The sequence below is a fragment of the Beta vulgaris genome, chromosome 8 (genome assembly GCF_026745355.1).
Source record: "Beta vulgaris subsp. vulgaris cultivar EL10 chromosome 8, EL10.2, whole genome shotgun sequence".
NCBI classification, from domain to species: domain Eukaryota; kingdom Viridiplantae; phylum Streptophyta; class Magnoliopsida; order Caryophyllales; family Amaranthaceae; genus Beta; species Beta vulgaris.
In genome coordinates, this window is record NC_079209.1 from 55,012,181 (window position 1) to 55,037,088 (window position 24,908).

At 32.1% G+C, this 24,908-nt stretch overlaps 2 protein-coding genes across 2 annotated transcripts; both read right to left on the minus strand.

Moving 5' to 3' along the window:
- Positions 1-3,476: 3,476 nt before the first annotated feature.
- Positions 3,477-9,032, minus strand: LOC130589345 (probable 3-beta-hydroxysteroid-Delta(8),Delta(7)-isomerase). The gene is made up of 4 exons (XM_048634868.2): positions 8,750-9,032; positions 6,654-6,800; positions 5,230-5,338; positions 3,477-3,876 (listed from the first exon to the last, which is right to left on the minus strand). Exons 1-4 carry the CDS (start codon positions 8,895-8,897, stop codon positions 3,621-3,623), a joined length of 660 nt encoding a protein of 219 aa, XP_048490825.1. The 5' UTR covers positions 8,898-9,032; the 3' UTR covers positions 3,477-3,620.
- A 4,568-nt stretch (positions 9,033-13,600) lies between these two features.
- On the minus strand, positions 13,601-21,471 carry LOC104901954 (probable 3-beta-hydroxysteroid-Delta(8),Delta(7)-isomerase). The gene is made up of 4 exons (XM_010689586.4): positions 21,170-21,471; positions 18,397-18,543; positions 17,108-17,216; positions 13,601-14,024 (listed from the first exon to the last, which is right to left on the minus strand). Exons 1-4 carry the CDS (start codon positions 21,309-21,311, stop codon positions 13,769-13,771), a joined length of 654 nt encoding a protein of 217 aa, XP_010687888.1. The 5' UTR covers positions 21,312-21,471; the 3' UTR covers positions 13,601-13,768.
- Between the last annotated feature and the right edge of the window lie 3,437 nt (positions 21,472-24,908).

Genomic DNA, 24,908 nt, shown 5'->3' on the forward strand with positions numbered 1-24,908 from the left:
ATGAAAAATATCCAAAGTCTAATTCAATCTAATTTAAATTTGTCAAATTAGATTGATTTGACAAAAAAAGTTCAACTTCTCTTTTTGAACATCGAATATTCGAATTTAAAAAGTTTTGGATTGATCTAGACTCAACCAGTTTCTAAATTGAAATTTTACAAATGGTAATTCTGCATTTCAAGTATGAAGTAACAATAAAGAATTAGCTTCAAACAATATGGATTGTCATGAATTCCGTTATTGAGAAAGAAAGAAGTTGACTTGTGAGAATTATTAGACCAATGCGTAGATGGTGCACCAAGGTGTAGGATGACCATCCTGCACCTTGTCCAAAACGCAAGGCAAAAAGAATAAAACGCACAATTCAACATGCAAAAAGTAATTGATTTGACAGCCAATGTACATTCCCCTTACATCCAATGTACAAAATCGAAAATTCAAAAAGTAAATGATTTGACATTTACTGTTCACCATTTAATAACTGATTTGATGTCCCCCCATATACTGTTCACCACTTCTCTCTTTCCACACTCAACCTCCTTGTACATTCTTGGCTTCGTGGTTGTTCATTAACAAAATCAAAATGTACAATGACAGCCCCCAGCTGAAAGTAACCCAATTCCTGAAGCTGATGTCAAGTGAGTAATTTGCAATCTTTGTACACTAGGTGTGTTGATGTTTGTTCACTAATGAAATTCAATATGTACAATTACAGTCTCATACCGAAATTCACCACTTCTCTCTTTTCCACACTCAACCTCCTTGTACATCCTTGGCTTCATGGTTGTTCATTAATAAAATCAAAATGTACAATGACAATCCCCCAGCTGAAAGTAACCCAATTCATGAAGTTGATGTCAAGTGAGTAATTTGCAATCTTTGTACACTGGGTGTGTTGATGTTTGTTCAGTAATGAAATTCAATATGTACAATTACAGTCCCATACCGAAATATGTCAAGTGAGTAATTTCCATTCTTTGTACACTGGTGTGTTTGATGTTTGTTCACTAATGAAATTCAATATGTACAATTACATTCTCATACCGAAATTCAATAAAATCACAATGTACATTGATGGTCATTGCTTTGATCACTGAAAATCCCTAAATGTACACTCGTAGATTATTGTACACCAAACCATATGCATTTGTACATTAAAAAAATTGTTTCACGTGATGAGAGAGAAAGAGCTGGCCCACTTTCAAAAATATTGCCAAAAGTCAGCCACATAGGCAAGGTGCAGGATGCTCATCATACACCTCGGTGCAGGATCTAATTTGCGTTATTAGACAGCTAAAGTTCGCGATTATTGATTGCTCTAATTTAATATATTGGTTTGATATGGTTACAAGTAATTTTCACGTGTTTTGCATAATGATAAGGTGATTTTTCAAGACAATTTCTAAGTCTAGGTTGTCTACTGTTTAAATTTTAAAACATCCATTATGTGTGTATTGATGTCAATATGTCATTATGTCATTTATGTGTATCAAATTAATTGGTCCGAAATTGGATAAGATCCAACTGAATAGAATATTAAATTTGCACTTACTTTAAATTTCAATAAATTATTGAATTAAAGTATTAGAAGGTATAAACGTGAGGAAATCATCAGATAGATGCTCTGATGATTCTTCAAAATGCTCTTGATTATAATTAATGAAAATCCGCCGTACATAAATATATATATTGACAATATTAAAATAAAAGGTTTATTTTCAACATAAAATTAGACAAATTCAAATCTAGATTCTCCTAATAAGCCTATTTCATCTCAATCTAACCCACTACTATCTCAGATATTTTGCATCAATCTAGTCGTCCATTTTCTTCGTCGTTTTCTTTTGAATCTCGAACTATACAAATTGAAAAAATAACATGAAAATCTTATCGAATGGCAAGATTGACCTAGTCATTATATGGATTAAAGCATGTGATTACAGAATGGATAAAACTGACACTAAATAGACTAAACTGATCACTAATTGAAAAAGATGGTTCATTCACTTCTTAGTATTAAGTTTGGGTCATTGCCTAATTTAAAATTAAAAATAGGTCGTCTTGAACCACCGCCTCTGACGCAAATTCCCTTTCTCCTCCTCTTCCCGTCCACCTCCGATGATACAATCTTTTGTAATTAAATGATTATGCACTAAGTTTGGCGTTACCTCTAAGGCTAAAGTACGTATTATGTGAGGAATCCGTTTATAAGATTTCAGAAGCCTAAGGGCGAATAAATAAATTGGGGACGTCCTAATTAGATGTTCATCTTTTTTTCGTTTTTCGACTGTTAATAAGTGTGTTCGTTTTTTTTTTTCGTTTTTCGACTGTTCAGAAATATTTATTTTTTCGTTTTTTGATTATTTCAGATCTGTTTTTTTTTTTGTTTTTCTTTTCTCGTTCTTTTCTTCATTTCTTTTATTTCAGATCTGTTTTTATTTCGTTTTTCAATTGTTTCTAGTTTGTTTAATTTCTCCTTTTTTATTATTTCATATCTGTTTTTTTCGTTTTTCTTTTCTCGTTCTTTTATTCAATTCCTTTGTCAGGTCTGTTTTTTTTCGTTTTTCAAATGTTCAGATTTGTTTATTTTTTTCGTTGTTTTATTATTTCAGATCTGTTTTTTCGTTTTTCTTTTCTCGTTCTTTTCTTCATTTTGTTTGTTTCAGATCTGTTTTTATTTCGTTTTTCGATTGTTTCAGATATGTTGATTTTTTTCGTTTTTCAATCAGATCTGTTTTTTTCGTTTTTCTGATTTTTTTTGGGTCGACCTGTCATGGGAGTTGTTTTCTTTTTTTAGGAAGTTGATGAAGGTTGGGATGACTGGAACGCAGATGAAAACGAGGAAAACTTCACATTTTTTAGTTATGATTTTGATAGTTTATGCTAAGTTTGTCTAATGTAATGTTAAGTTTGTCTCTTTATTTTTTTTTTGTTAATGTGTTAGAATCAATGTTAATATTTTCTGATGTAATGTTAAGTTTGTCTCTTCATTTTTTTTTTGTAATGTAAGCATTTCTTTCTTTTTTAATGTTTTGCAGTTAGATTATGTTGAAAGTTTATGACTTTTTGCTATTTTTCTGAATTTTGTTCATCTTTGATTCGAATTAAATGACAAAATGCAAAAAAAAAAATTACCTACACCACTACCTATTGCTTCGGTTTTGGCTAGAAACCGCAACAATATGCTTATTATTTATTATAAAATAGAGTATATTGTTGCGGTTTGTCCTAGAAACCACAACAATATACTGAACTTTGCTAATATAAAATAAATATAGTGCTGCAGTTTTCGCTAGAAACTGTAGCAATATATTAATTACCTATTGTTGTTTCATTAATTGTTGCGCGGCCAAAACCGACGCAATAAATTACTTAATGACCGCAACAATAAGCAAAAATTCTAGTATTCTACTAGTGCAACCAAGAATTTTAAAACCCTAAACATGAATCTAGCCAATATTATAAAACAAATAAAGTAACTGTAAGAAAAGTCTTATACATTAATTTCTATCTCAGTTGAGGACCTTCAACTAAGCAAGTCTTGAGTACAATCAAAGAAAAGATCACTAGCAACAAAACACGTACGAGTTACGACATAACAAAAGAAATAACAACAGACTTCACTGGACTTTTCTCTTGTTTGTACCCTCAACTTCGCAAATCTTTTTCCAAGATCTTATAATTATGAGCAATGGGATTACAACCCAAGGGGAATTAGCTACAACGAAATATCCATAGAAGTAAAGTGGACTTGCGGAATATTGTTTGCCTTCTATGAATGGAGTCGTGAGAAATATAACAGCCAAATACAACTCCCCTAAACTTGCGACCAATTGGAGAACATTTTTAGAGCACTTGTCAGTTGCTACAGCATACCTGAAAAAGTTGTACAATATATTGTTATGCTTAGTGTCGTAAAATTTTTTTAGGGAAGAAATATACTCCCTCCATTTTAAAATATAACTTGGTACGAATTTAAGTACTAATTTAGCTTGGTTTGATTATTGCAATCAAACCCGTGTCGGAGGTAGAAATTCCCCAACTAAGAGTCATGAAAATGAGGATTTCCTTATCTTTTCCTCACTCTTGAGTCTCTACTCATATGTGATTTTGGGCTGAATCAATCTATAAGCAATGAGAGAATAATATATATACTCTCTAATCTTACCATAAGCATGAAATAATTATGTATGTAGAATTGTAGATGTAACAATGGTAGAACTCCTTTTGCTATAAGCACTAAAGAGTAGAGATGAAAATAAGTTTTGGACCCGATCCAGACCCACTAAGACCCTACCCATTCATAAGGGTCTGGATTCAGAAATTTTAGACCCAATGGGTCCATATCGGGTCTGTGTCCCGAAAAACATGGGTCATGTCCGGGTCCACAAATGTTAGACCCAGACCCGTCCCGTAGACCCATTTATATATTAGAAATTTTTTTGTACCTATACTCTAAGGTTTTATGAGTTGTGATTTTGTGAACTCGTTAGTGTTGTAACTTCATCTAAGACTTGTAGCTTTGTAAGTTGTAACATCCTAATATTTTATGACTTAATTTTTAAAATTTTGTTTTGATAATACTTTAACCATGGATACATGACCTATATATATTAGGTTGAAAATTTTTAATTACATATATTCAAAAATATGATGGAAATTTAAAACTAAGAAGGACCCATTTAGGACCCTGTTAGAACCTATAGACCCAGCGGATATGGGTCTGAAAAATCTAGACACAACAGATCAGGGGCGGGTCTGGGACTGTAAAAAATGAACGAGTCCGGTTCTGGGTCCGATCCAAACATGCCCCATCGCCATCCATACTAACTAAATTAATTCACACACTATTTTTAAATTACACTATCTTCGTTAAACCATGCACACATTTAAATTATTTTTCTACAATTGAATTGGGAATATTTACTACACATGTAGTTGTGAATGTAGGTTGATTTTCTCTGTAATATCCTTCTAAAAAACAAATAAGTAATAAATTCTAGAAAACTAATGTCATTCAAGTTTTTTCACTCCAAGAAATTGTTCCAAAAATTAAATAAAAATTGTCCCCAAAAAAACATAAAAGTGAATATATATATAATAGAATCATAAAAATGACAGTTCTAGACTTACATGGTAATTAGTAGTTAATTAATCTCATCATCAATAACCAAAAAATAATAGGCCAACAATAGAAGAGGATGGCATGCTAAATTGTTAATCACTTACGCTGCTAAAAGGTGAGTTGGACCTGATATGAAGATTGAAAGTCCTTCAAGAGCTATTATTGTGGAATCATGAGAGAGATATCTAGAATCACCTTTAGAGTATTCTTTCCCTGTATATAAGCAAAAACTTTAAGCTATATTAAAACACATATAAACAGTCAATAGAGATATGAGAAAATTTGTCAGAATGGTCTTCCTACTAAAAAGAGATTAGAAATGAGTCATATTTTCCTTCCTTTAGAGTGTTTTTGTAACTTTCATTCTGAAGATGACAATCACTTATTTCTTAATTGTCCTTTTATGCATGATGTTTTAAAAATAGTTACTGTCAATGGAGTTTTTTTCTCCCCTTCCTATTGATAATGATGATCTTTCTTTTATTAAGTACCTTTGGAATCTAAATTTGACTCTTAAGAACCTAAATTTCTACGCTATTGTGTGGTGGTTCATTTGGTATGCGAGAAATAGTATCACATCTCGTCAGTGAAGCTTTTCTCCAGCCAAATTAGGGGCTACGATTAAAGGTTATATGCATAATCTAGATTATTCCTATTCTAATTCTTTCAATTTGGGATATAGTCAACAAGTTGTTAAAGAAGCTAAAAAGCCTAGGCATAATATTATTTGGTAACCCCCTCCTCTTGATTTTATTTAACTTAATTTTGATGGTTCCAAGGTTTAGAATGGTAGCACAACTTATGGCTTTGTTATTAGAGATGATGTGGGAAATCTTTTGCTTAGTGGTGCTAATGACATTGCTGATAATAATTCTATTTTAGTTGATGAGGTCTGGGGTTTAAGAGAATGTATAAGGGGAGCTCTCTATCTGAGGGCTAAGAAAATTACTATTGAGGGTGATAATCTCTTGGTTATTCAAGCTATCAAAATCTATCAATGCTCTTATTAATGATGCAGCGGATGATTTGAGAAAATTTGATAAGTATACTATTCAGCATGTTTTTAAAGAAGCTAATATTGTTGCCGACTGGATGGCACATCATGGCCATTCCACTACTAATCTCTATTATTGGTTTGAATCTCCTGATATTGCTTTTTCCAAGATCATCCGTAAGGATGCTTTAGGGTGGCCTGTTAATAGGGTTTCTCCATAGTTCCTTTTTTCCTAGCTAAAAAAAATAGAGACATAAGGATCAAGATTGTTCTAATGGTTGTTAAACTCTCCTCCCACCCTTACGATAACTGACAGCCGATAAGGGTCGATTCTCGCCCTTTTTGCGAAGGGGATCCCCTCCCCCCTAACTCATCAATTTCAAAATGAAGTGACAATAACACGTATCTTTGCTTTTTATTCAAGCAGGTGTTAATTAATTAGAAAAACTACCAAGTTAAATTAGCAATATTATGGCCTAAAACATCCATTAGCAAAAAAAAAAAAAAAAAGTAAAAATAGTCAAAGAGGCGTACAAATTTCAGCAAAGATGTTTCCAGTCTTGTCCTGGTAGAAATAAGGTCTGAAGACCAAGTATAACTCAAGGGTCAAATGCACAAGACCATTGTATGTTAACCAACACATGACCAACCTCTCCGCTTTACTTGCCTTTGAATATAGCCCTGTGTCACAAACATAAACTATTTGACTAAAAATGGTACTAATACAAAAAAAAAAAATCATTGAAATTAAGAAATATAATACACGTTTGACAATGCACATTTGTATCGTTAATATTTAATTACATATTAGTAAAAATTATCAGAGTTTAATTTCCTAATGTACACAATGAGACGAATAAAACAAGAACTATATGACTATGTTTTATCTTATATACTGGAAAAAAAAAGATTTTCTTTATTTGTTAATAGTGCCAAAATTAGGGATGAGAAGTTTATTTAGGGCGACGGAGTAATTACAAACTAATAATAATCCTAAATGTGTTACGACACCCATTGAGAATATAATTCTTTTTTTAAATATATCCAAAAACTATTCTTATCACAGATAGAGATGTCAATGTATGGGTAAGATTTGAACAGGGTCCTCTAGGATCCAGATCCTTTTTTAGTAAGCAAGGATCCAGATCCTAATCGAATCCATTGGGTAATAAGAATGAGGATCCAGATCCGTATGGATCCTACAGATTTAGGTCCTAAACGGATCCTTGCTTGTTTTGCTCAAACTATCCTAATTTTTACAATAATATAATTAAAGATTTTAAACAATAAAGTCATCTAATATCAACCAAAAATTACATTTAATTTTTGAAAAATACTATTGCAACTATCTAATACTTCCTCCGTCCCAAAATATAGTTCTCATTTCCATTTTGGGTGTCCCAAAATATAGTTCCCATTTCCATATTTAGTTCCACATTTTTTCGTAATTTGTCTAGAAAAACCGTGTCCCATCATTTATTTGCTTCTTGAATTTTGTTTTTTCCTTAGTTTATTCAACCAAAATGTTACAATTAATGCTCTTTCACCAATTATCTCCATTCTCTCTCCTAAAATCATCTTTTCCTATACAACTTTTATTTAAATAAACAAAAAATCTTTACTATCCCAACTTGCATAAATTACCGTGAAAAGAGGGAAATGGGAACTATATTTTGGGACGGAGGGAGTAATTATCAAACGCTAGATCAATCAACTATTTCTGAAAGATTAAAAATTATAGAGTAAATTCGTACATTAATTAGAACAATAATTTGAAATTCAAGCAAAAATCCTTTATTACATGTAATAACTAAGATTATAATATTATAAAAATAAGTAAACGGATCTAGATCCAGGTAGTAAACCGGATCCAAATCCGTTTTTTCAAAGGGTCCAAATTTTGAGGATCCAGATTCGTAAAAAATGGATCTGGATCCACGGATTCGGGTAGGGTCCATCACCCACTGCCAGTCAAACAAGCCAACTAAACCAACCAAAAGCCCAACCGCCGATTATATTGCCAAACAATCCCAATATCGTAATGTGATTTTTTTATGTCTACTCTTTTTGTTCAGAATTCATTTACAAAAAATTAATATTAAAAAACCACTCACAACGTTTGTTAGTTTTTTACATTAGCGAATTACTATATTTCAATTCATCTAACTGTTAATCTCAGCTCTCATATTTTAAGTGTAATCATAATTATAGTACGAATAAAGTACATACTAGAATAACAAGTTATGAAATTAACGCATATATCGCGCGTATATTAGACTAGTACTATTCTATTCTATCACAATGTTTTACTTCTACCCACGGTTAATTAGCTCGATAATTTTGATCTTATGATGAATTAATAGGTTACGTTATGATAAATTTTTTATTCTAACACCTAATTTAAGGCCGTATCATCTCAACTTACAAATAATATTCAGTAAACTTTAGTTTTAAATAGTAAAAATTAAGTCAACTCTATCAGAACTTTAGTAGTTTTAATCAGTAAAAAGATCTTATGTTTAGTTAAGAGTTGAAAATAAAGCAAATTAATCCAACAACAAATGAATTAGTATCATTTTCAAGTATCATACGATAAAATAAATATGAGTAAAGTAAAAAAAAAAAGTTACCAGAGAGAATCCATGTGAGAGTGAAAACAATGACTGGAGCAGCAGCAAAATAGGTGACGATGGTTAGTGAAGAGAGAAAATTAGGGGTAAAATCTGGTAAATAAAGATCTTTCGGAAAATAGGGATGAATATTAGTCTGACCCTCCATTTCTGTGATCTTACTCAGATACTTTTGGATCTTCTCTTTTTTTACACAGAAAAAAATAGAGGGAGAAAAGAGAAAGAGAGAGAAGTTGACAGCTGATTTAGTATTTTCTTTTGGCTCACAACATTACTATAATAAGGTATTCTTCAAATCTTCAGGGAGGGCAACATTACTATAATAAGGTATTCTTCAGGGGGCCAACTCCCAAGTATAGCCTCGGGGCTCGAGCGCATTTATCCATCTTAATTTATTTTTACTTATTTGAATTTATCTGAACTTATTACAGTTTATCAGTTTTTATAGAGGTAATCATGGTCGGGCTGAGCTAAACCATGGGTCAAAATTCCCGCGCCATTACTTGCAAATTTAGGCTGGGCCAAACGGGATTTTTGGATCGTGCCAAAAAGTAGACTAATTTTACATATTTAAGTTGTTTGCGACGTCGATTTTTTTGCCCAAAAATCGGGTTGGGCCCGAACCATTGGCCAAAAGGGTATGTCCAAAACCCGCCCATTTCCAGGCCGGACCTATGTTGATCACCTCTAGTTTTTATTAGACTTTATTTGAACTTATTAAACCTTATTTTGTAAATGTCATAACTTATTTTTGCTTATTTTTCATTGAATTGAACTTATTAGATCTTATATGAACTCTTACTAACTTATTTTTCTAATAGGTACTGAAATTAAGTAAACTGAACCTTCTTGATATCATTTATACTTTGATGATTTAGGGGGTTTAAACCGAATGAAAAATATCCATAGTCTAATTCAATCTAATTTAAATTTGTCGAATTGGATTGAATTGGAAAAAGTCAACTTCTCTTTTTGAACATCAAATATTTGAGTCTACAAAGTTTCGGATTGATCCGGACTCAACCAATTCCTAAATTGAAATTTTACAAATGGTAATTATGCATTTCAAGTATGAAGTAACAATAAAAAATTAGCTTCAAACAATATGGACCGTCATGAATTCTGTTATTGAGTGAGAAAGAAGTTAACTTGTGAGAATTATTAGACAGCTGAAGTTTGCGATTATTGGTTGCTCTAATTTAATATATTGGTTTGATATGGTTACAAGTCATTTTCACATGTTTCGCATAAAACTTGTAATAAGGTGATTATTCAAGACAATTTCTAAGTCTAAACTGTCTACTATATAAATTCTAGCACATCCATTATGTGTGTATATATTGATGTCATTATGTGTATCAAATTAATTAGTCCAAAATTGGATAAGATCAAACTGAATAGAATCTTAAATTTGCACTTACTTTAAATTTCAATAAATTATTCCTGTCAAAAAAAAAATTCAAGAAATTATTGAATTAAGTATTAGAAGGCATAAACGTGAGGGAATCATCAAATAGGTGCTCTGATGATTTTTCAAGATGCTCTTGATTATACTTAATGAAAATCTGCCACAGTAAATATAAATATTGACAACTTATTAGAATAGAAGGCCTAATTTCAACATAAAATTAGACAAATTTAAGTCTAGATTCTCCTAATAAGCCTATTTCATCTCACACTAACCCAATATTACTCTAAACATTTCGCAAACTCGAGAAACGTTCAATCTCCTCCCTCTCTTTAAAACCCTAGCTAGTCCCTATGTGGCCGGCGATTCTCCGTCGTCCGAGGACGGCGGATGAAATCCGGCGCTGTCTGGCTCAGTTGATCAGTCAAAACACTAATGTTGCGGGTGATACTCTTCCTCCTTCGTCTCAAGAGGCCGATTTGGCGGTGGTTCTTTAACCACCGCCTCCGACGCAATCTTCCCTCTCTCCCTCCTCTTCCCGTCCACCTTCAACGACGCATTTATGCACTAAGTTTGGCGTTATCTCTCAGGCTAAAGTATGTATCATGTGAGGAGTCCGTTTATAAGATTTTAGAAGCCTAAGGGCGAATAAACAAATTGGGGTCTTAATCAGATGTTCATCTTTATTTTTTCGTTTTGACTGTTAATAAGTATTTGTCCATTTTTTCTTCTGTTTTTCGACTGTTTTAGATATATTTATTTTTTCGTTTTTTGATTATTTCAGATCTGTTTTTTTCGTTTTTCTTTTCTCGTTCTTTTCTTCATTTCTTTTGTTTCAGATCTGTTTTTATTTCGTTTTTCAATTTTTTTCAGATTTGTTTATTTTTTCGTTTTTTATTATTATTTCGGATCTGTTTTTTTGTTTTTCTTTTCTCGTTCTTTTCCTCAATTCGTTTGTCAGATCTGTTTTTTTTCCGTTTTTCAATTGTTCAGATTTGTTTATTTTTTCGTTTTTTTATTATTTCAAATCTGATTTTTTCGTTTTTCTTTTCTCGTTCTTTTCTTCATTTCGTTTGTTTCTGATCTGTTTTTTATTTCCTTTTTCGATTGTTTCAGATTTGTTAATTTTTTCGTTTTTCAGTTGTTTCAAATCTATTTTTTTCGTTTTTCTGTTTTTTTTTTTGGTAGGCTTCTCATTGGAGTTGTGGTAGGCGTGTCGCGTACCTATCAAAAGTAATTACCTAACTAACTTCCTAACTATGTAGCAGAGCAAGTCAGGGTCGAATCCACAGGGACAAACGTATCAAACACTAGATATCTTGACTCAATTTAACTAAACGAGTGACAAACAATGATGAAAAGGGTGTTGACTAAGACTAACACTAAACTATGACAATTACTAGGAACACACAAGATATAATCAATTAATTAAAACATCTAGAATTAAGCATCACCACTAGCATGACCAATACATGAATAATTTCCATCCCAAATAACATAATCAAGAATTCAAGAGGAGTAATGCACCCTATAATTACCAAAGATCTCTCCCGAGTACCAATGGCTACTCTAAACAAGCAATCAAACCTATTCCCATAGAATCATGCAAGAAAGAGGCATTAAGCATAGCATCACAATTAAATTCCTAGCAATCCATCTAACTATTCCCATAGAAGATATTCATACCATTGATTGGATCAACAAAACCATCTAGATTCAATTCCCATTGAAAATAAGATATAGGAGTCAAATCAAAATCACCTATCCCTAGTATGATAATGAGCATAAGAACAATCCAATCAAACAAGAACAATTGATCATATAAACTTGGGATTAATGGAGGAATTCACATATTAAATCATTGCTAGGGTTTTACTTAACCCTAGATTAATAGACTACTCACACATAATTGAAATAACAAAACAAATAATGAACAAGTTAAAAGACATAATAATAATGAAAGGAAAGAAGAGATTAAGAAAACTTAGTCTTTACTTGAAGGAATCAAAGCGTAGTAATCAATGTTCAACAATGGAGTAAACTCAAAAGCTCTCTAAAAAGTTATAAAATGTATTCTCTAGTAAAAAGGCGTAGTTTTTAACTCTAAGAAAATAGTATTTATATGTCTCGTAAATCCGGCGCAACACGCGCTCAAAACAGCCCATAAATCGTCTCGCCCGACCGGTCGGGCGGATTTCCCCGGTCGGGCGGTTGTCAGGTATTTTGGTTTCTTCGTCGCGCCTGACCGGGCGCCATTCAGCAGCATTCTCGTGATAATTTCCGTCTCGCCCGACCGCCCGGGCGGTTTCGCCCGGTCGGGCCCGCAGGTAATACTCTTTTGGCTGCTTTAATCTTTCTGAAATTGGCTAAGTAGCATTCGCCCGACCGCCCGGGCGGATTTCGCCCGGTCGGGCGCTCGTCAGACTGCACAAAATCTCAATCTTTAAAACGCCATAACTTCTTCGTTACTCGTCGAAATTAGGCAAATGATCACTCGTTGGAAAGCTCTTGAAATGTAGAATCTAACACAATTGAAATCACTCTATTTGGATTTGTATAACTTGAGATATAATAAAAAGAGTGGACTGAAGTCATTTTCCTACTTCCTTTATTATTCGCTTTGCTTCAAAACTCTTCAACTCAATGCTCGTGCTCTCGAAAGTACATCATCTCTTGTAGTGATATAATGAGTAGGAAATGCACTAAAACGTGCAAATTCCTACAATGATCAATCTGAAAATACAAACACACTACAAGGAGCACATTAGTAGTAAAAATGGCTCCGAAGAGCGCAGTTAAGACCAATAATGAATGAGAGACAAAGGTAAAATCTCTATATAAAATAGACATATCAAGTTGTTTTCTTTTTTTAGGAAGTTGATGAAGGTTGGGATGACTGGAACGCAAATGAAAACGAGGAAAACTTCACATCTTTTAGTTCTGATTTTGATAGTTTATGCTAATTTTGTCTAATGTAATGTTAAGTTTGTCTCTTTATTTTTTTGTTAATGTGTTATAATCAATGTTAAGCTTTTCTGATGTAATGTTAAGTTTTTCTCTTCATTTTTTTTGTAATGTTAAGCTTTTCTTTCTTTTTTTTTATGTTTGGCGGTTAGATTATGTTGAAAGTTTATGATTTTTTTGCTATTAATCTGAATTTTGTTCATCTTTCGAATCAAATGACAAAATGCAAAAAACATTTTTTTTTTACGGCCTACACCACTACTTATTATTGCTGCGATTTTGGCTAGAAACCGCAACAATATGCTTATTATTTATTATAAATAAGAGTATATTGCTGCGGTTTGCCCTAGAAACCGCAACAATATACTGAATTTTGCTAATATAAAATAAATATATCGAAAACCGCAACAATATATTAATTACCTATTGTTGCGCCCTTAATTGCTGCGCGGCCAAAACCACTGCAAATGCCCACTTAATGACCGTAGCAATAAGCAATTATTCTATTGTAAAAAAGGTCTTGTACATTAATTTCTATCTCAGTTGAGAACTTTGGACTAAGCAAGTCTTGAGTACAATCAAATAAAAGATCACTTGCAACAAACCACGTTCGAGTTACGACATAACAATAGAAATAACAACAGACTTCACTGGACTTTTCTCTTGATTGTACCCTCAGCTTCACAAATCTTTTTCCAAGATCTTGTAATTATGAGCAATGGTATTAAAGCCCAAGGGAAATTAGCTCCAACGAAGTATGCATAGAAGTAGAGTGGACTTGCGGAATATTGTTTGCCTTCTATGAATGGAATCGTGAGAAATATAACAACACCATACAACTCCCCTAGACTTGTGACCAATTGGAGAACATTTTTATAGCACTTGTCAGTTGCTACAGCATACCTGAAAAAGTTGTACAATATGAGAAATCTTGTTATGCTTAATGTCGTAAAATTTATTAGCCAAAACATATATTCTTTCCGTCCCAAAATATAACTTGGTACTAATTTAGGTACTAACTAGCTTTTTATGCACGCGATGCGTGCGATGACATTTTCAGGCCTTATTATTACTAAGTAGTAAACAAAAAGAAAATGCAAGTTAGTATTTTACGGTCACCTCCATTTTGTGAATAAGATTCTTTGAAATACAATCAAATAGTACTCCTTCTACATTCTGTTCTTTCTTTTGCAGTTATTAACTCTTTGCATTTAAGTAGCATTACAGTATTACTCCCTTAGTTAAACTTATCTCTATTGAACAAAAAAAAATTGAGTCCATATTATTTGTTACGTTGAATTTCCAACGCAACAATATTATAATTTGGCTAATTTATACTTTGATCTACACTTGTATTTGAAACCCATATTATAATTTGGCTAATTATAATTTGAACCACACTTGTATTTGAAACCCAAAATTTTGAGTGACTTGCTGTAGCCTGTAGGCACATCCTTCTACAATTTTGACAAAAAAAATTTCACTACCTTTTCCACTACTTGGCAACATTAGTATAGTTCCACTACTTTTGCTATTCATTTTCTCTCTCCTACAAATCTACGAACCATATTTTCAAGGAACCTAGTTCATCAAACTATACACTATACAATAAAAAAAAATCAGCCTTTTCAAGTATTAAGCAAAGCAGTAGATCTAATTCATCAAAAATCCATCAGCCGTATCAACCACTTTTGAAGGAAGCAAACCAACTTCAGTTTTTTCTTAGGTCGATTTTCTAACAAAGAAAGGTAATTTCTTAAATCAACTTAGTTTTTTCTTGGGTCGATTTTCTATCATCCCAAAATTTAATCCGAAAAGTATGAATCAATTTCATTTTTTTTCCCTTGCCTAACATCTAAATTATGATTTCACAAACTTATATTTAAAATTTTCATCAGTCTCATATTTAAAATTATATTTGAGATAAATTTTAAATTTTCATACACAATTTGATATTGGAATTCTTTTAAAAAAACAAAAATCGTTTCTTTTATCTTGTTTTCTAATTTAACATGAAAATGAATTAAATTTAAATTGTATAAAAGCCCTTTTTTTCCATTTCAAAATTTTACAGTTGTCTTGGTGCTTAATTTCACTATTTGTTTTCAATGTAATTTTTTTCTGATAATGGTTTTAGCAAATTAATTTAATTTTTTTTTCTGAAAATTGATTTTTGCAAAAATTGTTCGCAAAAACTTTGATTTTGGTTTTTTTTTTCAAAATTTATTTGTGAAAATGTTTTTTTGCAAAAGTTATGAGCAGAATTTTTAATATTGGAATTTTTTTAAAAAAAAAACTAAATTTGTTACTTTTATCTTGTTCTCTCATTTCATGTGAAAATAAAGGGTTAAATTTAAGTCCTTTTTAACTAATTGCTATCATCTCCCTTTTTCTGTTAGTCGCTACATAACAATTGCTATTGTTTTTTCAACTAATTTGAAATAACTTGGAAGATTAAAAGAATTATGTACCTTTTTGAAAGTTTGCAAATCACCGATGGACAAATGTGTGATATCCCCGTCGAAATTTTATATTTTTTTACAAATTTTTATGCATAGCGTGTATAGGTAAATAATAATTTGTAAGTGAAACTTGTGAGTTCTCGAGAACAATGATTTGTAAGTGAATTTTGTGAATGTTTTTCTTATGTATTTACGCCCTACTATATTAGTTTTGGTTTGTAAGTTAATTTTTAGTTTTCTGTAAAGTTTAGTGATTTGCGGGATTTCTTGAACGTGATTTAGAAAGGGATTTGTAAAGTTTCCTAACATAAGTGATTTGGGAGTGATAATAATGTTGAAATTTAATTTCCGGTAGCTTTGTTTGAATCCCCATTTTGGTATTGATATTATTTTTGTAATTTAGTAAGGAAAAGGGGGGCAAAATAGTCAGTTCAAAAGAGGACACCATAGGACCCCCCTTCCCCTATGTAATAGAGATTTAGCTTAGTTTGATTACTGCAATCAAATCCGTGTTGGAGATAGAAATTTCCCAACTAAGGCTATGTTAAGTTCACCTTATTTTTGCTTATTTCAGATCAAATCAGATCAGATCAGAAAAAATAAGTTCAGATCAGATCATATCAGACAAATTCAGATCATGCTTATATTTAAAAATTATTATTGCTATTAAATATCTTTCATTACATATTAGTAAAAATTATAATAATTGAATATTAATTAATAAAGTACTCATTGAGACGAATCAAACAAGACCCCACATGACTATATTTTTTCTTATATATTGAGAAAAATCTAAAAGATAAGATATTGTAAATCAGATCAGATCGATCAGAAAAAATAAGTTCAGATCAGATCAGACAAGTTCAGATCATGAAACTTCAGGTGAACGAAACATAGCCTAAGATTCTTGAAAATGAGGATTTTCTTATCTTTTCCTCACTCTTGACTCGTATGTAATTTTGGGCTGAATCAATCTATAAGCAATGAGAGAATGATATATATACTCTCTAATCTGACCATAAGAATGAAATAATTATGTATGTAGAATTGTAGATGTAGCAATGGGAGAACTCCTTTTGCTATAAGCACTAAAGTGTAACTAGCTAGATTAAATTCACACACTATTTTTAAATTACCTATCTTCGTTAAACCATGCACACATTTAAATTATTTTTGTACAATTGAATTGGGAATATTTACTACACATGGAGTTGTGAATGTAGGTCAATTTTCTGTGCAATATCCTTCTAGAAAACAAATAAGTAATAAATTTTAGGAAACCAATGTCATTCAAGTTTTCAACAGCTACCCCCTTCACTTCAAGAAATTGTTCCAAAAGCGTCCAAAAGGGTATTAAATAAAAAATTGTCCCAAAAAAAACATAAAGCGAGTATAATAGAATTATAAAAATGGCAGTTCTAGACTTAAATGCTATTAAGCAGTTAATTAATCTCATTATTAATAACCAAAAAATAATAGGCCAACAATAGAAGAAGATAGTGTGCTAAATTATTAATCACTTACGCTGCTAAAAGGTTCGCTGGACCTAATATAAAGATTGAAAGTCCTTCAAGAGCTATTGTTGTGGAATCATAAGAGAGATATCTAGAATCACCTTTACTGTATTCTTTCCCTGTACAAACAAAAAATTCAAGCTATATTAAAACACATATAAGCAGTCAATAAAGACATAAGGATCAAGATTGGTCTAATGATAGTTAAACTCTCCTCCCATCCTTACAATAGCTGACAACCGATAAAGGTCGATTCTCGCCCTTTGCAAAGCGAATCCCCTCCCCCTAAGAGCATTCTTAATGATGAAAAAAAAAATGGTTCATGAGCTTGAACCATTAATTTTTTTCTTAATGATGAATTGGGGAATGGTTGACACTTGAATCGAGGCCCAACCATTCGGATTTCCGAATTGGTTCATGAAATTGAATCACTACTACACGCTGGCAAAGGAAGGAGAACAAAACCCAAAAAGAAAAAAATACTGCCACATGTCGCCCTAAGATTTGCTGGAGCAGCTCACAAAGGACGAAATAGTGCAGCAACTCACTGACGCGCGCTGATGTGGAAAGCAATACCTGCGGTCCTCTCAAATTTCGCCAAGTGTTTAGTTTCTATTGGTCTTGTTATTATTAACATTACAATTTTTGTAACGTTAATAATTCAAAAAATACAATTTGAAAAAAAAAATAAAAAATACTAAAATTCATATTTTTTTATTCTCTATAAATAGACACCAATTTTACTATACTTTATTCACACTTTCAATTTTCTCTTTTTTTCTTATTATCATTTCTTTCCTTACATTATTTTGCTTTAACTTACAATCTTTCAGAAGAAAAAAAAATTCATAATTATGGATTCAAATTATTTCTTATAAATTAATAATTATAATAGTTACTTACAATTAATTAGTGTAAAGTCGTTTTACATTAATTAATACAACTTCATAGAATTATTTAAAGAGAGAGAAAATGTGGTGGGGTAGGAAAAAAGAATGAGAAATAGTGATGAACCATTATTTTTGGGTTCATGGTTAAGAGTAAAATTGTAAATGATTTGTGAGAATGATGTGGAGGAGAGAGAAAAGAGGAAAGAGAAGGATGAACCATTTTTTTGAGTTCATTAATAAGAATGCTCTAACTCATCAATTTCAAAATGAAGTGACAACAGCACGTATCTTTGCTTTTTATTCAAGCATGTGTTAATTAATTAAAAAACCTACCAAGTTAAATTAGCAATATTATGGCCTAAAATATCCATTAGCAAAAAAAAAAAAGTAAATAGTTAAAGAGGCGTACAAATTTCAGCAAAGATGTTTCCAGTCTTGTCCTTGTAGAAATAAGGTCTGAAGATCAAGTATAACTCAAGGGTCAAATGCATCAGACCATTGAAGGTCAACCAACCAATGACCAACTTCTCCACTTTACTTGCCTTTGAATATAAACCTGTGTCACAAATATAAACCACAAAAATTATTAAAAGAGATGGTCTAATTTTTATATATATGTAGACCTAGTCACAAAATGGATTAAAATAGTCAATGAAAGAAATTAACCTAATCATTGGGCTAATTCTCTTTTCAATATTGAGCTTATCATTACCTAATTTTAAATAAGCGGTCTCTTACAACTTCATAAACTATTTGACTAAAAATGGTACTAATACAAAAAAAAAATCAATGATCGAAGTTAAGAAATATAATACATTTTATATTAATCTCAAATCACATGTTGTTAATTACTCACTCTGTCCCATTTTATAATTCTCATTTCATTTTGGGTACGGGAATTAAGGAAATAATTATTATGTATTTGCATTGGGAGTTGTGTTTTTTGGAATTATTGTAATAAAAAAATGAAAAAGAGTTAGAAAATTAAATGGGTGGGCATGTGAAAAGAAAAGAAAGAAAGTAAAAAAAATTGTTTTTTTTATACCTAATCAATGAGATTGAATGAACGTTAAATGAGGGTGTCAAAAACTCATGTGAAAAGGTGAAAAGAGAGTAAAAAGTAAGATTTAAAAATAAAAATAAGAGAAATAGAAACAATATTTTAAAACACTCGAAATGGAATACAAGATACAACAACTATAAAATTGGATGGAGAGATTATATAGAGTAGCATTGATTATTTATTACAATTATTCAAACTGATAAAATAGAATATTATGTGGCAGATTATGTAAACTCTACTGATCGGAGTCAATGCCATTGATCATATATTTATACTCCTATCTTTGAATAGACTTTCCATTATTCTAATGCACGTTTGACAATGCACATTTGTATCGTTAATCTTTAATTACATATTAGTAAAAAATTATCAAAGTTTAATTTTCCTAATGTACATAATGAGACGAATAAAACAATCAAGACACCACATAACTATATACTTCCTCCGTTCTGTTTTAAATGAAACGTTTGCTTTTTCACGCAACCCAACATGCTTCTTTAATCATTAATATCTTTAGTTGTGCACGCCTAAAAAATATAAAAAAGTTATATTTTGATGGTATGCATCGAGACGAATCTAATAAGATCCCACTTGACTATGTTTTTCTTTATATAATGGTGAAAAATTAGAGTCAAAATTGATCAATGAATAGTGTCATTTTGCACAATGTTTCATTTAAAACAGAACGGAGGAAGTATGTTTTATCTTATATACTAAAAAAAATGAAAGATTTTCTTTACTTAGTTTGTTAATAGTGCCAAAATTAGGAATGGAAAGTCTATTTTGGGCGAAGGGAGTAATTACAAACTAATAATAATCCTAAATGTGTTACGAGACCTATTGAGAATATAGTTTTTTTTTAAAGGAAATTTCCTCAGGTACCCCTGAGGTTTGGCGTAATTCTCAAAATACACCCCACATTTGGAAAATTTCCCAGATACCCCGGAGATTTGTGTTTGGGCTCAAGATACTCCTTACTATGGACAGAACCCTAACGCCGTTAAATTTTCCCCTCCTTTCTCCCCAATTTTCTCTCTCCTCCCCTTCCCCCACCCACTGCGAAACCAACCCCCACTCCGGCACCGGCGACCCTACTCCTTCCCTTCCCCATTTCCGATTTCCTTACCCTCGATGTTAGCGCCGGCCAGAACAACAGCCTAGAGTGATTCCGAGGGCGGGTTTAAGGGTTTGGGGCCGGTGTATCTAGGTGGGGAAGGGGTCGACTCACGATGGGAGACAAGGAAGGGGACGGGGCCAAAGTAATGTCCAATAGGGCCGGGGACAGGGTGGAGGGGGTGTCGGGGTAGGGGAATCGAACATGGGGAAAGGGAGGGCAAGTGTGGGGGTATCGAGGGTGGGGGAAAGGGAGAGAGTGGGGTCGTCGGGGTGCTATTGTTTTGGGCGGCGAGGGAGGAGGAAGGATCGTCGGCACTGGAGTGGGTGGTGGTCGCGACTGTTGGCTACCGGTTGGGGAAGGGGTGTTGGCGGTGGGTGGGGGCTCGGGGAATGGGATGAGAGAGAAAATTGGGGAGAGAGAGAAAATTGGGGAGAGAGAGGGGGGAAAACCTAACGATATTAGGGTTCCGTTCATAGTAAGGTATCTTGAGCCCAATCGCAAACCTCAGGGATATATAAGGAATTTCCCAAATATGAGAGTAATTTGAAAATTACGCCAAATCTCAGAATTACCGAAGGAAATTTCCTTTTTCTTAAATATATCCAAATACTATTCTATTCTATCATAGACAATATGTAAACAACACTACACTATACTGCTATAGAAAGAAGTATATCATGTTTGACTTCTACCCACGGTTAATTAGCTCGTTAATTTTGATCTTATGATGAATTAATAGGTTACGTTATTATAAATTTTTGATTCTAACACCTCTTTAAGGCCCATATCATTTCAACTTACAAATAATATTAAGTAAACTTTAGATTTAAATAGTAAAAACTAAGTCAACTCTATCAAAACTTTAGTTTTAATCAGTAAAGAGATCGTATGTTTAGTGAACAGTTGAAAACAAAGCAAATTAATCCAACAACAAATGAATTAGTATCATTTTCAAGTATCATACGATTAAATAAATATAAGTTAAAAAAAAAAACAAGTTACCAGAGAGAATCCATGTGAGAGTGAAAACAAGGATTGAAGCAGCAGCAAAATAAGTCAAGATGGTTAGTGGAGAGAGAAAATTAGGGGTAAAATCTGGTAAATAAAGATCTTTCGGAAAATAGGGATGAATATGACCCTCCATTTTTGTGATCTTACCCAGATACTTTTTGTGATCTTTAGCAAAATTACACAGAAAAAAAGAGACGGAGAAAAGAGAAAGAGAGAGAAATTGACACCAGATTTAGTTTGTTCTTTTGGCTCACAACATTACTATAATTAGTATAATAAGGTATTCTTCAGGGAGGGCAAGTGGGCAACTCCCAACTCCCAAGTCTGCATTTATCATGTGTAGTGATGTCATGAACTCATGATTGGCTAATTATTCATTTTAACTTATTCTTACTTATTTGAATTTATCTCAACTTATTACACTTCATTAGTTTTTATTCAAGCTAATCATAGTCAGACCGAGCTAAGCTACGGGCCGAAATTCTTGCGCCATTACTCGCAAATTTAGGCTGGCCAAACGGGCTTTTTGGATCATTTACAGATTGTGTCAAAATCATTTTGCATATTTAAGTTAAATCGAGTTGGACCCGAACCATTGGCGAAAAAGGTGTGTCCAAAACCCGCCCGTTTTTAGGCCAGACCTATGTTGATCACCTCTAGTTTTTATTCTGATCTTATTAAACCTTATTTTGTGAGTGTTATACTTATTTTTGCTTATTTTTTTGTGAATTAAACTTATCCGAACTTATTAGATCTAATATGAATTCATCTGAACTTATTTTTCTAATAGGTACTAAGTATACAGAACTTGCTTAATGTCATTTGTACTTTGATAATTTAGGAGGTTTAAGCGGAATGAAAAATATCCAAAATCTAATTCAATCTAATCTAAATTTGTCAAATTAGATCGATTTGAAAAAAAGAGTTCAACTTCTCTTTCTGAACATCAAATATTCGAGTTTAATTAAAAAGTTTTGAATTGATCCGGACTCAACCAATTCCTAAATTGAATTTTTACAAATGGTAATTTTGCATTTCAAGTATGAAGTAACAATAAAGAATTAGCTTCAAACAATATGGACCGTCATGAATTCCGTTATTAAGAGAGAAAGAAGTTGACTTGTGAGAATTATTAGACAGCTGAAGTTTGCGATTATTGTTGCTCTAATTTAATATATTGGTTTGATATAGTTACAAGTAATTTTCATGTGTTTCACATAAAACTTATGATAAGGTGATTCTTCAAGACAATTTCTAAGTCTAGGTTGTCAACTGTTTAAAATCTAGCACATCCATTATGTGTGTATTGATGTCATTATGTCATTTATGTGTATCAAATTAATTAGTCCAAAATTGGATAAGATCGAACTGAATAGAATATTAAATTTGCACTTACTTTATCAAGAAATTATTGAATAAATTATTAGAAAGCATAAACGTGAGGGAATCATCAAATAGATGTTCTCATGATTCTTCAAGATGCTCTTGATTATAATTAATGAAAATCCGCCATACATAAATATATATATTAACAATATTAAAATAAAAGGTCTATTTTCAACAGAAAATTAGACAAATTCAAGTCTAGATTCTCATAATAAGCCTATTTTATCTCAATCTAACCCACTATTATCCCGGATATTTCGCATCAATCTATTCGTTAATTTTCTTCTCTTTTAGTCATTTTCTTTTGAATCTCGAACTATGACAGACAAATTAAAAAAATAACATGAAAATCTTATCGAATGGGAGGATTAACCTAGTCATCATTATATGGATTAAAGCATGTGATTGCAAAATGAATAAAACTGACACTATATAGACTAAACTAGTCATTACTGAAAAAGATGGTCTGTTCACTTTTTAGTATTAGGTTTGGATTGTTGCCTAATTTAAAATTAAAAATAGGTCGTTATTTACAAGACCAATTGATAAATATTTGAAAGTGATGATGGATGTCATTATTTACTTAAATACTTCAAAAGTTCACCCTCAAATCTCAATTAAATGCAGCATAGGAGTACTATTATTTAGGATGTCTTATATGCACACATGGTGAAAGTAAATAAAAAGTTAAATTGTGTAATTACATCTAATAACCTCATCTAACATGTGAGAAAATTAGTTAAGAAAGTTCTCGTAAAGAAAGATATGATAATTTAGATGAACAACTTTTTTTTGAAAGATAAATTTCATTAATTGAAGGCCAAACGGCATCTACAATAGGTATTAAAGAAAAAAAAACCAATCAAACTGGGTTACCTCAAATTCATCTTTCAAGAAACTATAATGAACCAGATCGAGCAATACAACGTACCCCCCTTGTAAGCAGCTATTGATGAGGAATTCTATCATAATGACAAAGTTTGGGAACATTCATGATCTAGTCATGTTCGCATCCGAGATTCCAATACCTTCATGTTTAGTGTCGAACTTCAAACAATGAGAACAATTTCGCCTACCTGAAGACAAAAGAACCATACTCACAACTCTCATAGAGGAGAAGGAGATCTCCACAACAGAGACTAAAAGCCCCATAACAGGGTTTGAGAAAATCTCATCAAGAGAGACTATTTTATTTAACAAAACAAGAAATAAATGAACTAAAAACTGGAAATAAAATGGAAAAAGAGGCTCACCATGGATGAAATCATCCATGGCAGCCCCTAATTGGTGAAAAAGGTAGGGGAGGCTAGAGTTTGAGAGAGAAAAGTGCGAGAGAAGAGGGCGGCTAGGGTTTTTTTTAATAAAATACTCCATCCGTTTCATTTTAATCTACACACTTACACTTTTCACGCAGCATGCCAATGCAAAACTTGGACGACGTATATCTTTAATTTTGTATTTGTAAAAATTGTAAAAGGTACATATTAATAAAATACATGTTATAATGAATCTAACAAGATCTCACATGCCTATATTTTCATCCGCGTATAAATCACAAATGATGGTCAAAGTAAAATTTGTGAATAATGTAAAATATCAAAGTGTAACAATTAAAATGAAATGGAGGGAGTACTAATTTAGATGAGCAACTCGTGAGATTTGATACAATTGTTGCTTTTCTTAATCGGTAAAGGTGAATTTAATTGTTTTTTATTCAAGAAAATACATGGAATTTAAGGTGGACATCAAGTCCGATCCTCCTCTCTACCCTTCTACTTCTATTCGATGAATGGGTTATGAGTAGAGATAGATTGATATATATAATAGAGATATGATATACGATAAATGAGTAGCGTGAAATAAAATAAAAGAGTGACCTATAAAGCGAGATAAATTTTCTATCAAGAAAATTCACACTTGATAGAAATTAAATCTGCAAGCAAATATGAGTTCTCTCTAAAAAAAAGTAAAAGAATATGAAGAATGCTTTGGGCACACACAAAAATAAATTAGGTACCAACTTGAGTGAATTTAAGGATATGAAAGTAGAGAGGTTCTCTCTCTAAAATCTCACACTCATTTTCTCTCTCTATTCCTTAAGCCTCGTTTCCAAAAAAAAAAAAAAAAAAAAACTTCTATCATCCATCTTCTCCGTTTTCATGCTCAATCTTTCCAAATCTTTACCTCTCTTCCTCACCATTGTAACTATAAACAGCCATTTTCATCATTCCAGCTCCAACGCATTAGTGCTATACTTGACGTGATAGTTAAGCCCAACGTTCCTTTCATAATGGAACAATCCCAATCCACCTCAAACTTTGTAGTATGGCACAGAAAACAAGGT